This window comes from Periplaneta americana, chromosome 8 (assembly GCF_040183065.1).
Source record: "Periplaneta americana isolate PAMFEO1 chromosome 8, P.americana_PAMFEO1_priV1, whole genome shotgun sequence".
NCBI lineage: Eukaryota > Metazoa > Arthropoda > Insecta > Blattodea > Blattidae > Periplaneta > Periplaneta americana.
The window spans coordinates 154,582,138-154,601,821 of NC_091124.1; the positions used below are offsets into that span (position 1 = coordinate 154,582,138).

A 19,684-nucleotide genomic window follows, 5' to 3' on the forward strand; every position below is an offset into this window, starting at 1 on the left:
TTTTTCGTTCAGTATCCACTGTTAATTCTCGTATCCTCTTAGCTACAGCGTTTTTGGATAAATATTTTATATATATATATATATATATATATACAGGGTGTTTCAAAAATACGGGGCACAATTTCAGGTATGTACTTCCTACATGTAGACAATCAAAATAGTTCATTACAACATGTGTCCGGAAATGCTTTATTTCCGAGTTATGGCCTTCAAAACATTGAAATTCACCGGAACGTTTTTCTTTCCGCAGGCCGTTGCCGTCAAAGGAGACATTAAGAGGGCACTCTGGCAGTTCATTCCGAGACGAAGGTTACATTCAGTGTTGTGTAGGTACTTGGATCGAAGGTTTCCTGATCGATGGATAGGTAGAGGTGGCTCAATTGCTTGGCCTCCACGCTCACCTGATCTGAACCCTCTCGATTTCTACTTGTGGGGCCATTTAAAATCATTGGTTTATTCGTCTCCGGTGCCTGATTTGGAATCCCTTCGGAATCGAATTGTAGCATGTTCTGAGGACATACGCAATACTCCTGGAGTTTGGGATCGTGTTCGCAGGTCAATGAGACATCGATGTGAGGTCTGTATTCAAGCAGGAGGTGGACATTTTGAACATCTTCTGTAATGACAACGACCTGCGGAAAGAAAAACGTTCCGGTGAATTTCAATGTTGTGAAGGCCATAACTCGGAAATGAAGCATTTCCAGACACATGTTGTAATGAACTATTTTGATTGTCTACATGTGGGAAATACATACCTGAAATTATGCCCCGTATTTTTTAAACACCCTGTATATATATATATTCGTACTTTCTTATATCATTGGGATGTATCTTGGCTACAGCGTCTAGAATATAATTCTTAATTAAAAGTCCATCAGAGAAAGGATGACACGTCTTTGCAATGTCGAGAGACACATCATAGCTAACTGATAATGCCATACACTTTTTATCAGATAATGCAGTGTGCAAAATAGGAAAGTACATGATAAACTGTTATGTGATGATTGATATTTAAAAATTAGAAATGAAAATTAATACAATTCGTAATTAATTTCATATACTGCTGTACTTCAGAAGTCAATTCTATGTTCAGTTCTAATTTGTGGTCACATTCAATGTTTTTAAAATTTAATTCGTGATGTTTTTCATATTATGCACTGTGCGTCCCCATTACTTTTTTTTTTACTCAAAAATATCTCCATTCTGGGTTAAATTTACTGTATGTTCTCTTGCATATAACATGTGCGCGTTGCACACCCCTGGTCTACGGCTGCCACTAACCTCTATTAGTAGACTAGCCCATTCGTTTGGTATGTTCTCTAACCTGTCGACGAGAGTTACAGGCACACTGAGCTCTAAAGCGCACGCTTGCGCCTATGGGCATCAATTGAGAAGGCTGGACAAAACTAACATAATAAATAATTATGTAAATGTAATGCGTTTCGCAGTCAAGAGGTCGCCTACTGGACTTCTACAAGCAGCGCGCAGAGCAGTTCTACGACGGCCACGTCGAGGAAGCCAACTTCAGCAACATCGGCGACCTAGTGCGTAGGCGCACCAACCTGCTCATCAAGCGCCAGACCCGCGGGAAGGTGCCGGAATACCTGCGCGGTAACAGCATCCTACTGCGCCCACCGCTCGCTGTCTTCAGTGCCAACATTTTCCAGGTAAGCGCTTTGTATTCTCGCTTACTGAGGCTCATCTCTTGCCTCTTAATCTTAAGGCCTTCATAGCCTTTTGGCTTCAAAGTCTTTAATTATTGGACAATCTTTTTCAAACTTTTGCTGAATCTTTAGTGGACCAAAGCTAAGTGTTCTGTGGGGAAATTGTTCTTTTAAATTTGGAAGGGGCAGGATAAAAATATTTAATAAAAAATTCACAGTCTTTAAAAAAATACAACTTTTATCTAGATTGTTTTAAATTGGTTTTATTTACTTCAAAACATTCCTGTGTTTATGGTGGATGTGTGGCACCTCAAAATTTCTGTAACATATATATTAATTTTGAAGATAATATTATTTTCTCTTGTGGAAACTGAAACTTTAATGAACATTTTTTTGTATTTCTTGCACAGAATGCCTGGTTGGGCAATTTTCCAATGTTTTTTGGCTTCAGAACGTAAATAATTTCATTAACTCCAATTTGATATGTTACACAGTTATATAAGTTATTGTTTATTGGTTACTATTATTTCTTAAAGTGAAAAATGCGAAAAAGAAAATCAATAACGGAGAAAATATAAAAACTTCTGTTTCTTCTCTTCCTTAATCTGAAAATACCAATAACTTGAAACCAAAAAATTTTAACTTAAAAGCCATTTAAAGGGTCTATGACTGCTTTAAACGCATTATTGACATTGGTAGGTTGGTAGGTAGGTACGTAGGCTATAACCATTACCTAAAAAACTACAGTACCACGTTTGAAATCTATGATTTTCATTAATTTTGAATTAACTCCTAAATGAAAAAATGTAAGAAGGAAATTATTGCAGCATCGTTTTCAGCAAATTTTTAAGCAGTGTTTATCCAAATATTTACAGTATTTTACAAAATGAAGAAATTTATGAGAATTATAAATTACATCTTTCCCAACTGATTCCCTTAAAAAGCATGGGACGTTACAATTTTGAGCAATCGTCCTGTGGGCAAGAGATCATTGGGCATACTGTTAAAACGCTGGGAAAAGACCGTAACATGCTACTAGCCCCAATTTATGGAAAGATGGTGACGATAAATTGCATCTGTTTTAAAAAATCAGAAATTACAGGCAAAACTGGATAGGCTTACAACATATGTTAAGATCACATACATGTTAAGATTTTGAATTATCTATCCGAAGAATAAAGAAAAATAGGAAGACCGTTGAAATGTATAACCGACGATTTCGTTTCATGTACCGAAACGAACCACTTCGTTTAGAATCGTGAAGGATGAAGATAATATTTATTTTACATGTTTCATGTACACGCCTTCGGGATGAATTGACTTGTAGATGTTAAATATGAACCAAATCTACTCAGTAAAGGACTTGCCAAAAACATGTTTGATGATGATCATTAACAATTGAACCCTTAGAGTCCGTTCCGTTCACATAGGGCAGCGGTGGCGAAAATGTAATCGTGCGCCGAGCCACGTGTAACCTGCAACGTGCATAGGTGCTATGGAGGGAGGCAGACACCCGAAGGGGAAGTGAAGCAACTGTCTGACTTATTAACGGATTTTCATTTTCCTTACGTCAAGCACTTAAATATAATTTTATACAGTACAGGGCTACAAACTAATGTTTAGTACGTGTAACGAAGAAAGAAATGAACAACAAATGAACAATATCACAACCTAAAAATTAACTGTCTACAGAATGTCTCTGCGACAAAGTTTCAAAATCAGGAATTATGTCACTTACTGCCAGTAGTAGTTGATCACGAAGGTATTTGTCTGTCAGTCGTTATCTAAATTTGGTTTTTACTATTTTAATTGTTGAATATAATTTTTCACAAACGTAAGTTGTAGCGAACATGGCTTCAACAGAGCAAGCGAAAGAACGAAGCTTCGGATATTTATTTTTTTGGCAAAGATTTGAAAGTTCAACATTTGTCAAGTCCTTACATCTAGCTTTCATTTGTCATCACATAGTAAATCAGTGAGATCAAATTGAAGAGCTAACCGCATTATTCGTACATCTGCTGAAAAAGGGTCGACGTACAGAGATGATTATGATGATGATGATGATGATGATGATGATGATGATGATAACAACAACAATAACATTTAACCTTTTAATGTTTCATCAGTAACATGTAGTACAATGCCTTTTTATGTTATACAACTGTTTTCCTCGTAATACTTGTGAACAAATCATACATTTAATATTCTCATCATATTGACAGCAAAAAAATGCGTCCTCCCATCCTACTTGGAACTTTCGTACATGGTTTCGAGAGAAACATATGCCACTCGCAGGTCAGAGACAAATACAAATGGAACGGAGTTTGACTCCAGTGAGTGAGAGGGTGGGGATTGGCGGAGGTTAGAAGCAAGTGAAATGCACAGCTATTATGTCACTGCGAGCCACAATGTCTCGCGAGTCACGTTCTCGCCACGGCTGGCCTACGGTAATGAAACTGAACTCCTGCCCGCCCGCGCTGCTACAGCTTACTGGTGAGTCGAACAATGGATTCCGGACAATCTGTTCCCCGACGTCCCCTGCGGTAACTTTTCGCTGCCTCTCTCTGTATTAAATAAACACAAAGAAAAATGTTCTCAATAGAGAGTTTTCCAAACAACATTTTAGTGCAAGAAATATGAAAAAGTAATTATACATTTCATGCATCTACACATTTTCATGATGAATTGATTTGTAAATATTGAACACGAATAAAATCTGCTCATTAAAGGGTGTGTCAAAACCATATTTCAGTGTCAGTGTCAGAAATGTACATTTATTAGTACCGATATTATTTTCAATTTTATGTAAACAGCTGTATGATAAATTGATTTATGGATATTAAATATGAATAAAATATGGTCAGTAAACGACTTATCAAAACTACATTTCGGTATCAGAAATGCTGTAAAGTAGCCTATATTTTCTTGAAAATCTCAAATAATGTATCTGTACTTGGTGCAGTAAGGAAGTGGAACGATAAGTAGTGATATCGCCCTATAAAGTCTTAAGGACTAATTTTGTGACAAATATGATTTCTTTTGATATCAAACTCATTCATGAACCATAACGAAAAAAGGTACGAAGACTTGCACAGCCGGTGTAAACCAATAGGTTCCTTATATGTGGAGTCAGGTTCTGGCCGGAAGCATCATGATGGCGGGTAACTGGTCGATCAACTTCTTAGGAATGTCGTCTACAGAAACTAGTTTAATAGGGTTCCTCTTTACAGCTTTAAAAATAAGACACAAGTTTTTACTCGTGTGAGATTGGCAGGAAGAAGCAATTATCCGAGGCCCATTGAGGCCAGCTGATTCACCAACACACACACACACACACACACGATGTTCACGCGCACGCGCAGTCCAGATATTGTGGACAAATGAAGGGGTCCGGTTCAAAATCTGCTTAATGTAGTTTTTTTATGAAATTGAGTTATACACCAAACCAGCTACTCTGGGACATACTCTATTAAATTTAGTAACTATGGGTATAAAATTTTGACATATTCTCATATAAAGAGGCGTATAAAATAAGGCTCTGCTGTAAAACCTGTTTAATGCATGAATTTTCCGATAGTGCGTATCAGAACCTACCTAATGCAACGACAAAATGATGATAATGCATGTTTTAAGATCATTCAATTTCAGGTAGATACTATGGAAATGTTTGTGAAGAAAATAGATGTGAAATGGTATCTCGGATCGAAAATCTTTAGAAATTGTGATCTTCTTAATACGTACCCGAAAAGAAAGAAAAAAAGTGGTGTTACGAATTAAATGAAATAAATTACGCATCGTGCCTACTTCAGCTACAAACGTAACGAACTGTTTTTCTCAGTCTGCAGAAATAGACGTTTCTCATTGGTCCAGGGTAATATTTAAAGTCATTACGTGTGACTCTAAGTAACATTCTTACATTACTGTCATTAATTTTACGATTATTGTATTATTTCTCAACTCCAAACTCACCACGCATATTTTAAAGTGTATTCTCTGTTACAGCGCGCTTCGGATAACGTTTCTTCTTATTGATAAAGAAACTTATTGCCTTAAAAAGCAAAAACGAGACACTGATAGGATGCGTCTAGGCTATCAATTTCAGCTTGGGAACATCTGAAAGCTAGATTTGCATAATACACGTCGTAAGAGCTTTGGTGCGTTTAGCCAAAGGTCCCGGGTTCCATACCCGGCCCCGGAACAATTTTTCTCTTGAAATTATTCAAATCAGCTTCACAGGGAGCTATACCTGAAAGATAGATTTGCATTAATAACGCTGATAACAATTATTGTCAAAATTTTCCTTCCTTTTCGAACATGGATGAAAATAACATTACTGTTTCATGATTATTTTAACACATAGTGGAAGAAACTATGTTTAATACATATGGCTGATGGGTTTACAATTGGAGTTTACCTCGGGATTTTGCCAATTTCCCGTGATAGGCATCAATATCGTTACAGGCTCTCTACATTCCATTATTATATTCGTAGCATATCTGTAAACAGTTGAAATGAGAAGAAAGGAACATGTGCTGTACCTACATACACAGTGAATCTTAGGAGATTTGTCTAGTACGGGTGAGGATGAGTCTAGCTGGGAGACAAAGTAATAGAATAGTTCACTGAAATGAACGCAGCTGTATGTCGCTCTTACCCTTCGGGGTAATAATAACTCAGACAATGGCTTCACTGTGTTTGAGGAAATTGTTACCAAAATCGCTGAAATTCGGAGAACTAGGTCCTTCCCAAATGTACATCGCCACAGGGTTGATCTATCACCTGAAAGCTACCTATATGGAGCAAGCCTTGATTAAGGCTAGAATTTCGTTTAAACTAAGCTATTCCTGGACTCCGTCGATAATTTCATTTCTATGATGGGGCACCTAGAGAGCGGAATTGATTGCCTCCGTAATAATATTATACGTTTATGGGTTGAGGGTGTCGATTGGCATATTTAGTGGCGTAACGTGACTTGGCAACATAGGTACATATTTCTTTTTAAGAGTAATGAAATAAATATTAATAATGACGACGATGATGATGATGATGATAATAATAATAATAATAATAATAATAATAATAAGGGAAACACGGAAATTTTGCTTGAATCAAGTAAAGAAATAGGTTTCGAAGTAAATCCCAAAAAGACAAAGTATATGATTATATCTCGTGACTAGAATATTGTACGAAATGGAAATATAAAAATTGGAAATTTATCCATTGAAGAGGTGGAAAAATTAAAATGTCTTCGAGCAACAGTAACAAATATAAATGACACTTTGGAGGAAATTAAACGCAGAATAAATATGAGAAACGTCTGTTATTATTCGGTTGAGAAGCTTTTGTCATCCAGTCTGCTGTCAAAAACCTGAAAGTTAGAATTTATAAAAAGTTACCGGTTCTGTACGGTTGTGAAACTTGGATTCTCACTTTGAGAGGAACAGAGGTTAAGGGTGTTTGAGAATAAGGTGCTTAGGAAAATATTTGGGGCTAAGAGTGATGAAGTTACAGGAGAATGGAGAAAGTTACACAACGCAGAACTGCAGCATTATATTCTTCCCCTTACATAATTAGGAACCTTAAATCCAGACGTTTGAGATGGGCAGGGCATGTAGCACGTATGGACGAATCCAGAAATGCTTATAGAGTGTTAGGTGGGAGGCCGGAAGGAAAACGATCTTTGGTGAGGCCAAGACGTAGATGGGATGGTAATATAAAATGGATTTGAGGTAGGTGGGATATGATTGTAGAAACTGGATTAAGCTTGCACAGGATAGGGACAGATGGCGGGCTTATGTGAGGGCGGTAATGAACCTCCGAGTTTGTTAAAAACCATAAATAAGTAATAATAATAATAATAATAATAATAATAATAATAATAATAATAATAATAATAACTTGAAGCGTTCTTCATACAATTTCATTACAACAAATCATAACATACCTAAATTAGTATACAGTTACATAGCCTACACATTACTTTCCCGTTATATTTACATAATATGATGATAACGTTTTGAATAGTACAAAAGGAGGATTTAGATATCTTCGCGAAATGGCTTGCTCAGTATCTCTGCTATAAAAAAGTGTTTTTTATGATGGCGTCTCTGCTCTCTGTTTGTCTCTCTGTATACAACGATTTCTTCTGAACTACCCGACGGATTTCTTCCACAATAAGTAGGCCTATCTACTAATCAATTTATTCTGAAACTGTGCACATGAAAGATGATTTCAGTAAATTGATGTCAAAGCACTCCATTTCGATCTACTTGAAAATTCATCAGAGCGATTTTTTGTTGTTACGTGGAATAAAGCGACAAATAAAACAATGAAGTTAGTATCAATGGAGTTATGTTTCTCTATGAGAAATTATTATATGCATAAATATTTATACTTAGATTAATTTTAAATGAATGTTATCTCCCCACTGCGCCAGAAATAGGTAGACCTAGATTACTAAAGAGCGTGTAACTTCTACGAGCCGTATTCATAGACATTCTTAGCGCGGGCTTCCGGTGGATGATCAGCGAACTAACGCTTTTCGTATGCATAAACCAGTGTTAGCGATATGATATGATATGAATCCTATACAAGTAAACAGTCGATAGTCGGGGCTAGTTTAGCACGCTCATAGCGCGGGCTAGAGAAATGTCTATGAATAGCACCCTAAAAGATTACCGGACACTCATTATGAACTCATTTGTCATGCGTAAGTCACTGAAGCAAGCTCTAATATATTTTAACTTATTTAATAAAAATAAATAGTATTAGAAGTGAATGTACGTAGGCCTAAAACTATTCTATATAAGTTAACTGCCGTACCCGTGCGCTCCGCTGCACCTGCTAGAAATAAATATGAAGTAATTACATAATTAAAATAGGACGTTTGATCCAGGGAACAACTTTTACAACAGCGCAAGATAATCTGCTTCGCTCATTACCCATTTTTTTTTTGCATTGCATTTATTGCATATATATTTTATGCATTTTAACACGATTCAATTGAGCATAGTTAAAATTTGAATTATAAAATAATGGATTGCTAAGCTAACGTACTATTACTGCATACTAAATCAATACACTCTCGTTGTTCGTAAATTCTCTGAGATTAAAATGAGTGTACATAAATATTATTTTAAGAACTACAGAAAACGAATGTACAAAATAGCCTATCAAATTTTCTGTGCATAAGAAGCTATTTTAATCTCACCTGTCCTCGATTTACACAGACGTTACTGTAATAACATTATAGCATTATGTCCATCTAGAGAAACTACACTTTCCAATGGTGAAATAGTAATTAATTATACAAATCGGTTAATTTAGCTTCTGATATTACTTCATACAAACACAGAAATATTCTCTGTAGGCTATGTTTAATAGCTTTCGATTGTTGATGTCCAAGACCCCTGTTTCGATTGTTGTTGTCCAAGGCTCCTTATAGACGAAGTCATTTGTTCTTAATTCATTGCACCGTCTTAGATGGCGTTATTTTAATTTTAAAACTCATTTATCTCATTAAATGTCAGTCCTATCAAAATTTTGTAAAGAATAAAACTTATCGGAAATCATGTTTAAAGAAACGTTTGTTATGTAACATTTTTCATGAAAATAAATAATAAGCGAGATATTTCGATTTATTTAATTCAGGTCCCCTTATAACCCCCCTTTTAAATAAAGTATTTTGAATTCCAATTTTCATATAATTCGGTTCAGCCATTATCACGTGAAAAGGTAACAAACATACAAACAGACATACAAACAAAAATTTCAAAAATGCGATTTTCGGTTTCAGTGCAGTTAATTATATATGTTAGGACCAATTATTTTTGGAAAATCGAAAATTACCAGAAAAATTTCGGCTACAGATTTATTATTAGTATAGATTATGTGCAAAATTAATTAACATGAATCTATTTATGTACGTAAAGATTAATTTTTTTTTATCCTACAGAATACGTCTGTTATGGTAACAATTAATATTAGAGCACAAAAATTCGCTCCGGCGTCGAGTATCGAACCCGGATCCTTGGTTTTACGTACCTAGCAGTCTAACCATTGAGCTACGCCAAAGTTTAGTCCACAGCACCGGATCGAATCTCTCTCCTCCAGTGTTATTTCCTTTATGTCCTGACTCAAGTTCGACATGTAGGTTGACATTTTTATATGAAGTCAACTGTCATTATACAAGGAGCGCACTCAGTTGAGTGGCTTGGTGGCCGGGATTCTACAGTAATATGCACTGTTGCTCGAATAATCTACGTAAAGATTAATTTTTTCGTCCTACAGAATACGTCTGTTATGGTAACAATAAAATATTAGAGGAGAAAAATTCCCTCCGGCGCCGGGGATCGAACCTGGGTCCTTGGTTCTACATACCAAATGCTCCAACCACTGAGCTACGCCGAAGTTCAATCTCGGTGCCAGAGGGAATTTTTTTCCTCTAATATTAATTGAATCTATTTAGCCATACAGTTTCTAAACGAATTAAAATATCTTACTTTTGGGAATTACAATGATCGTATGTAGTGTGTAATCCAGTAAACGAACATTCATCATCTTGTTTGGATGCCTAATAGATAAGTTTCTCTTTGTATATTTCTTTAACATTTATTTAAAAATGAAAATAGGGAGTGCTGTTATTTGCTGCGTTGTAAAGGAACTGAATACTCGTGGAACGCTCAAGATATACAATGAGGAAAGTACGTGTTACCCTCATTGCACTATTTTATTCATATATTTTAAGGCTTGAGATATTCAGGCGGTGTTTGCATGTAAGTTAAGCTCTGAATTTTGACGTGTCGAATAAAGAAAATTATCCATCGGTATAGCTCAGTCAGCTGAGGCGCTTGCCTTCCAATCCGAAGTTGCGCTCGGGTGCGGGTTCGATTCCCGCTTGGACTGATTACCTGGTTGGGTTTTTTCCCCGAAGTTTTTCCAACTGTAAGGCAAATGTCAGGTAATTTATGGCGAATTCTAGGCCTCATCTTCCCAAATACCATTTCGCTATCACCAATCCCATCGACGCTAAATAACATCGTAGGTGATACAGAGTCGTTAAATAACCAACTAACAAAATAGAGAAAATTGTATCACGAATAGATGTGCGGTCATTCCACTTGTCTCGTGCTTCAGAGGAGGAAGTAGGTGCCGTACGTCGGCCAGAATCTCAAAGTATCTCACTGACATAGGACAGCGTTCGTCGTGTCCGTAGACTGTGTCATTGTACAAGGCCGGAAGTAACAAGGTTTTCGTGGATAAAAATAGGCTTCCTTTGTAAGAATTGCCTCTAGGTTCATCATCATCCGGCAGTTGCTGGATTTGCGATAGACGTCTCTTCTAAAGGGCAAATATTGCAGCCTTTGTCTACACTGACAACATGAAAAGGTTAGCTTAAAACTCAAACTTTTTATTCATATTATCAATGTTAAGTTAAAGTCGTGATCCTATATATAGCACAGTTCAGTCCTTTGAACCGACTAAACATCATGGTCATTGTGTTACGCCGTGCTACTAATAGACTACAAGAACCCAAAATGAAGTGATTTCATCCTAGTGATGAATGGTAGTCGATAGTACTATCGACAGTTATGACATCAACTATCGAAACAATCGCTATCGATAGTTCAGGCAATTATTGATAGTATCGAAAAAGAGGAAGTAATTCATAATAGTATTAGGGTTTGAAACTGGTGCTGTGCAGCACGATTCTTTTTCAGGAGTCGATTCCAACGATTCACTCAGACATTACGAATCGTTTGTAACTACTACCCAAATTTCAGACACGTATTCATTATTTTTCATGCACAACTAAACAAACCCAATATTTTGTTTACACTCATCCGTTCCTTTCATCATAGTTTATTCACCCATAACTAAGTTAAATTGTGACCTAGCCACTGTCTCCACTTGGGCGGCCAATTTCGGACTCGCACTTAATCCAAGTAAGACTCAAGCCATAATTATTGGACATAAGCGTTTAGTTAACTCCCTTAATAACAGTAATCTTTCAGTTGTTACCCTTAACAACACGCTAATCCCTTATTCATCTGTCGTAAAAAATCTTGGCTTCTTTTTTGATAATAATCTAAGTTGGAATTTTCAAGTTAAAGAAACGATAAAAAAAATCTGTTCCTCCTTTCACTCTTTGTGTCGCTTGAGAAACTTCTTGCCCCAGCAACTAAAACTTACCCTAGTACAAACCCTAGTAATGCCGCACTTCGATTATTGTGACTTTTGTTAAGTGACCTAAGTTCTGAACTGTCAGTCAAGTTACAGCGAGCTCAGAATATGTGCATCAGATACGTGTGCAACATCCGACGATATGATCACATATCACCGTCCTTCGCAAGTCTCTCGTGGCTCCGACTTAAAGAACACAGAACTTTACACTCTTTGTCTTTACTCTTTCGAATTCTGCACACCTCAACACCAAATTACCTTTCGTCTCGTTTCTCTTATCTATACTCTAACCACGACGTAAATACCAGATCACTTATCTGTGGCACGCTAAATATACCTCTTCATAGAACATCTTGTTATTCCTCATCTTTTACAATATCCACCTCGCGTCAATGGAATTCCTTGTCACAAAGTATGAGGGGCTGCAAGACAACAAACACCTTTAAGAACAGCTTAAAAGATAACCTTATTAGCATTTCACTCCAATCATATTGATTTAAAATATTACAGACTACACTGTTGCTTTTTTTCTTTAGACATCATCCTGATTGTGCTGCATTTTCAAAATTGTCTCATAATAATCTCTTTCTATTATCTAATATAATTTGAAATATATTAACATTCTATGTATTTTAGTTTAATTCTGCTACACAGTTTATTTCAGTATTTAATTAATAGTTCATAGTATTTTGTTGTTTAATTCGTAAATAACTCTTGTATACATGTAACTCTCATCTATATCAAATTGTTGAATTCTTTGTAAGTTCATGCATATGTATATACACTTTTTGCTGGTTGTGTGGAAGAGAAGGCCTTACGGCCTTAACTCTGCCAGCTAAAATAAATTATTATTATTATTATTATTATTATTATTATTATTATTATTATTATTATTATTATTATTTGGTCAGGAAGCATATGTATTCACTGGGATTTTCAGTTCCCTCGGAAAGACTGTTATCCAAAACTGAAAACTTAATCAGTTAAATGCGAAACCGTCTGCATCCCAACAAAGTGAAAATGTTTATTTTAATGGGAAACATCCTTGGAGCAATGGTCACGTTATTATTAAAAACATATAATGATGGCTAATGTTGGGACTTAAAGGACTGATTACAATATTATGTGCTATTGGTATATAATTCATATTCAATCTGTATATATTATTAGTAGAGCCCGGATGTTTAGGTATTTATTTTGGTTAAAATAGGCAGGCATATAGAAACTAAAATAGTAAAAATAGGCAGTGAGATAGGCATTTATTATTCATGGAAACCACGCCTGATGGCCTTAACTACACCAGAATAAAAAAATAGACAAAAACGTAATAAACTATCCGATACGGTACTCACTTTCCTTAGTTACATGTCACAACAAGATGCTTTTTTAAGTTATCAACTGTCATAGTGAGCCTCCTGTCAGAGAGAACATTTTTCATGGTGGAAAAAGATCTACTTCTACTGAAGTGATTGGAGCAAACTTAAAACAACTTATTACAGAAGTACTGTCTGTACTTTCTTTCACAGATCGGGAAAAACCGACTGTGTATTGTCTCAAAAAGAGGGGTGTGAGAAGGGATTAGAGACTTCAAAGAACGCGTGACTTGTGCGTGCAAGCGACAACAGTAACGGGACCTACTTTTAATACTTCCCTCATCCCCTTTCTTTCGCTGGTAAACTCCGAAGTGACCTGTTATAATGTTCAAACATCTTTGTTAAGCGATATAAAAGACGGAATCGGTAGGGGAGAAAAATTTACGACTTCCTGGAAACATATGTATTGCTGGAGAATAAGATTCTCAGCAAATATCTGTGTGAGGTGAATATATATTTTTATTTTGTACAACCGTTCTTTTATGTTTTTTGATACAATTTATGTACGGTTTCTTTTAAATGAATTAGAAGTATAGAAAATTTATAATAACGACGTAAAAAAGGCTATAAAAAGGCATTTAACCTTATAATAGGCAACGGGAGCTAAAATAGGCAAAAAAGGCAAAATAAAAATTGGGCCTATCGTTCCCAAATGTGTGGAAACGTGTTTATCTCTAATAGGTCTTTCAACATACGCTCAGATTTAAAAAGGCTCTAATTATTAGATTAACAGTTCAGTACGTGGTTAAATTATTAATTCAGAAATATATTCATTTTATAATCAACTAACAAAAATGTGTGTAATGACTAGACAGAGCGTTTGGGGTTTTTCAAACCGCAAGGTTAACTGCAACATCGACTATAGGTATGACCATAAGCAGCACGTAAGGTAGTGTTCCTCATACAGGCAGAACCACAACTAAACTTATCGGTACAGTCGTGGAACTACATGTTTCTAGTGTTCCGTGAATGCACTTTTAAAGTATTAAACCACCTTACATTTCGCATACGTCACCACGTTTATTTACAATATACACAACTCAGTGTGTTACAGAATTTTAATACACATATTTACAATGAATTTATACAGTTAACCACACATAGAAAATGTATATGATCTTACTTTGTAGATATTATTTTAACTTCCTTCATGGTTGCACTTGCTGCAATAAAAAACAATACATTTAATCAGGGATTGATAGGTGAACCTCTTACGATGTTCAGTTAGGCAGTGTTTATACTGCGATAACTTCTCTCCACATAATTAGTATGATGTGACAGAGGCGAATTAAAAATATGATACCTACCGATACATCATTATTAAAATGGATGTAAAGAAATATTGTAGGTTTGTTATTGTAGGCCTGTTTAAGTTATTCTTTTACACGATATTTCGTATTTATCTGCATAGCTTATTAATGCTGTTACATGTTATTATACTCCTGACATAACACAAACAAATGTTATTTCTCCTATTCACTTTGGATAAATTTACTCGCAGCTGCGCTGCGCTGCTTGTAAATTTATCACCAAATGAACATCACTCACGGCATTGGTATTACCTGTGATACAATTTAGTCAGTTAATTTGTAATGAATTAAATATAGGAATCGGACTTCCGATAATCCTCATGGTAAAAAAGCAGGTATGGAAAAATATTCCCGTTATTCTTTCCATTTTCGTTCGTCACAAATACTCGCAATGTTCCAGGATTAAGGTTTAGGACTTGAAGGCCGTAGTCTCAGGCTTATACATACATAGATTTAATTACTCAATATATATGTATATATATATATATATATCGAAATGTCCATGATTAAGGAGTTAAGACAAGATATAAAAATTATGTTATATCACTGTATGTAAAATTATAACCGGTTAAGTTTTTATTTACATGTTAGGAATATTAATATATGCTACGTACAACACTTCATATACCAAATCAATAGAGTCGTTCTTGGTCGATTTTCTCAAAACTCCATACATCATACATACAGCAAAGTATTTTCCACCGAAGGTTATGTAGGTAGCATCTGCATTGATAAATTCTAGATCACACTTCTGTGTAACCTACGACAGGCGTAAAAAGACGACGATCTTGGCCTTAAGCAGTATAATGCAAGCTTATAAGTTAGATATCAAATCAATGGAAGAGTAGAGCATACAGTTACCGATTTAAACAGTAATATATTTCTTATTCAGAAATTGTCTTCGATTGTTTTGTACGAACAGTTATTTTATTACAAGCCTAACGTTTCTTTCTAAAATGACAGTTTTGTTACTAAAGTCAATGTTATGGGTATCGTTAATAATAATTAATTGTGAACAAGAGATTACAGTCAATAAACATCTATTCTTACTTCCGACGCGATGGAAGAGAAAGTAAACAAAAATAAACTTCACTAGCATTATAATCTACTGTACCATAGATGAAAATTTTCTTGTGTGTGTTGTGGTTGTTTGATATGGAAGTTGCAGATCATTTTAGACTGAAGTGTTAGCGCAAAGAATGGTTGCATAATATTTAGTCAGCAGTTCGAAAACTGGTTGGAACCAGAGCAGCGGCACAAATAAGGCACCACTCATAGACAACTAAGCCAGGTGATAATGGGGTAGGGTGGCCAGTGCCTTTCAAACTCCATTGTCTACAACGCTGACTAGTAAAGATTACACTAATCACACTTGAGATGTACATGCAACAATAATTGTTCTTCCTCTGATTCATATAGTCAATGAGATAGAGGGTAAAGTTGCCTAATGCCGTGATATCCGTAATTCCGTGAGACGTTTTTTTTTTTTCACTATCACAGGATTGGGTATCTTGCTATGAAGTTCGCCGATGTCTCAAAAGTAGCTGAAAGATGCACTCTTTCGAGAAAGATGTCTGGCGCTATGATGGAACAGCAAAGCTTTGACTGACATTCAGTTTTAAAAAAAGTATCAGGGGATTAGGCAACTTCACCCTACTGGCTGATAATAGATGTATCAGCCAGAATCTCAATCAGAAGATAAAAGAATGGTTGCCGAAGACAATATTTTTTTATGTAAGAGTTATCAGCTAAGTATTAACCGGAGCTGTGAGTCATTGTTGTGTATTTTTCATTTTAGACGGACTGCAGCCAGGCGTCGACTCACGGACGAGACGGTGAGATGTACTTTACGGTAACACCAGCGATGCGCCAGCGACGGCTGGTACCCGTGCCGGCCGTGGTATGGTTCAGCGGCTTCCTGGCAGGCTACGACCCGATCTTGGACGCCACGGCAGCCTCCGTGGGCACACAGGATTCGTTGGTGAGTTTGATACTGGTGCTGCCGGGACAGCAGGGCCAGACGGCGCCGGGCGACGGCCTGCAGCGCCTGGAGACGCGGCTCATCGACTCCTCGTACCGCCGAGGCGCGTGGTCCCGCCTGCTGCGCTCGCTGGTGCATCGCCCCGGCCTGGAGCTGCAGCTGCCGCGCTTCTCGCACCGCTCGCTGCTGAACGTGACTGCGCCGCTGCAGCGCATGGGGCTGCGCGACCTGTTCAGCGCTGAGCACGCCGACTTGCGCGGCATCAACGGCCTGGCCAGCGACCTCCACCTGGCGGACATCGTGCAGGTCAACACCTTCAGCACGTGCGCGGAGGACTCGCGCCACCACGTCGAGGTGTACCCCACGTCGCCCCAGCGCTCCGGACGCGACGAGCTCGACGAGAAGGGTCCCACCGCATTCGACGACCTCGACGATCTGGGTCTCTCCTCTCTGCCTCTGGCTCTCAGGCCACGACAGGCTCGACTTCCAAACGCGCTTCGCCTCAAATTCGATCGTCCGTTCCTCTACTTCTTGCGCCACAACCCGACGGGCCTCATCCTTCACATGGGCCGCTTCAACCCGCGCATTCTTCACTGACGCCAGGCGAACTTGGAGAAGCTTCCGTGAACCGGAGTGCAAACGTGTAAGGTACAGAAAATTACGCTTCCTCGTGTTGTGTTGAATAGACAAAAGTACTTTCTGGCTTGCACCTGTCTAAGAATACGTAAATTGCTTGTAAGAGGAGCGTTTACAAATAATGTGGGTTTTGGAGTTCAACTGAACCCCATACATGGAATACGAACTTCACGTGTGTGTACTGCGCTTCATCGGCAACAGTTGCTGATAAATGTACAAGTTTTGGGAGGTTCAGGTCTTAATGTCATTTCTTTATTATTCCAAAGACCGACATCCGTAAACTTTGGGTCTGAGGCTATGTCTCTCATACGTTTAGAAAGGATAAACGTTTTTAGTCGTCGTGTAAATATGTATTTCGCGCAAGTAGACAACTACACGTGATTTTCTTATGCCATATAAATAATCTGAAAGCCAAACAAGGAATGGGGGCTTGAATTATTGCACTGGATGTTCCCAGAATACATAATTTTATTTGTAATTCGATTTTAGTACATGAAACTTACATGGACTTACTTACGATGGACTCTGTATTAATCAGAGTATTGTTAGATAAAGAATACTTTATCACAAAATATCGACATTTTTCGTCACATATTTTAAAATCTATTTTTGAAGAAAGAATGCTGCATGAAATTATTGGATTCTAACAGACATTTCACTGAAGAAAAAAAAAGGAATTTGAAATACTGAGAAAAGGGACTGAAATTTAATTAAAACAAATATTATAAGAAAGTGAATATATTCAATACACTATTCCAATTCCATATCCACGTTACAGTGTCACTTTGTAATGAAAGTACAACCATTTTAGTCAATATCGGTCGTTGAGAGTACAGGCAGAAAGAAAAACTCTTTAAGATACAGTAGGGCAATATTCTAACAACGAAGATAAACTCAGCATGGTTTTACGTAGTCGTACAGGCCGATACTCATCTCTCAAAGGATTTATGCCACATTTTCAAACACTGTGATAGTACACCTGATGAATTAATTTAATAAATTTAAAATGCTGTGTTGAGGGATCTAATAGAGCTCAGTAGGGAAAGCATGGAAAAGGTAATAAGATAGAAATTATTATTATCACCTGAGTTTCTCTAAAAATTGTACTGAATTATTGTTCTGTGTTTTTCTTCAACTTGTGCACCTTAGTTCTCTTTTCATAAAAAAAGTCCCTTTCAGTTCACTACCCATGCGTACAGAATTTGGTTACAAAGTCAGAAATTCTACAGATCAAAATTAAAGTCTATAAAAGAACTTTGACAAGAAATATTGGTATGAAACTCTGAAATTTATCTCGTTTATTTCTGATGCACAATCTGCTCTAAATGATTTTGCTGAGAAATGTAGTTTAGCAATAGGTCTATCACAAAAAGGCAACAGATATAGTAATATTCTGTACACAGAGATTTTTGACGTAGTGAAAGGCAACTTGAACTCTGCAGCTGTATGATAGATGAGTTTGGAGAGGAATTAGGACTAGTGATGAATATATGACAAAATTCGTTATCATTTTGGCAGCATGTAATAATTAATAGTAGACGAAGCAATGATCAAATGCATAGAAATTTGTATTTTATGAGAATGTCTGGTGAAAAGTGTTAAACAATTCATTATTCTTCAATAAGAAAATTTAATTATGCGAGAATCCATAGTTTAATGTAACCAATTCAAGTAAACAGGTCACAAAGGCGGGGAACATTCGAGTGCAATTTTTACATAAAGCTCCTCAATCATTCGAATACCCGGCAATTTTGGAGACTCAAGTTTGTAAAGGCGTTCACAGTGCCAACACAGGAGATATCGTTTGTTCGTCGGACGTGTCTCCCTCCCTCACCTGACCTGCATCTTGCTCTCATAATTTTTTATTTATTTATATTTATGCAGGTGAGGGACAGGGTGGACTCACAAGAAATGTTGTGGGTTTAGCGGGGATGGTTATTAAAAATCCCTTGTGGTAAGTTTCACTGACGTCGAAATTATCTGACATTGCTGTAAGTGACTTATCGGTCTTGGTGAAGCAGATCATAAGACAAAAGACATTTTTAACATGAAACTGTGTGATGCATCATCATATGAAGCTTTTCAATCATTTGTATATCATACCAGTGAAGTAAATAAATCACCACTTTTTCGTAATGTTGAGTAGTCTGTTGTACCTAAACAAATCCTATGTGTGTCACTTTCCTGAACCATTCCAACACATCATCATTATCAAAATCATGACTGAAATTATCACTACTACAACAACTATTTCTAATACTACAACTACTGGGTGGTTGTCGGTGCCTAGGGGTTATCATACTTGCTATTGTGTCTGTGGTTGGAATATTCAAAGCTGACAGTGAGCGATGGATTTGATGAAGATGTAGCTTTTTCCAGAAGGTGTAAAGCTGGGATCTCGTGTCGTGGATTTTCGGCATACAATTTTTTTTTTTCCTTGATAGAGAACTCCAGTCAAAGTTTGTGGGTCATTTGTCGTCCACGTAGAAGTTTGAATATAGCACAATAGATCCACGTCAGTTGCCTCAGTGTGTGGGA

The 19,684-nt window shown here is 36.9% G+C and overlaps 1 protein-coding gene across 2 annotated transcripts in view; it reads left to right on the forward strand.

Moving 5' to 3' along the window:
* LOC138705162 (uncharacterized) overlaps positions 1–19,282 on the forward strand; it is a 265,170-nt gene extending 245,888 nt beyond the window's left edge. For both annotated transcript variants that reach the window (XM_069833828.1, XM_069833829.1), the window contains 2 exons: positions 1,449–1,667; positions 16,328–19,282. In XM_069833828.1, coding sequence (XP_069689929.1) covers positions 1,449–1,667; positions 16,328–17,107 — 999 coding nt within the window. In that variant the 3' untranslated portion in view covers positions 17,108–19,282. The remainder of the gene's footprint in view (positions 1–1,448; positions 1,668–16,327) is intronic.
* Positions 19,283–19,684: the final 402 nt, after the last annotated feature.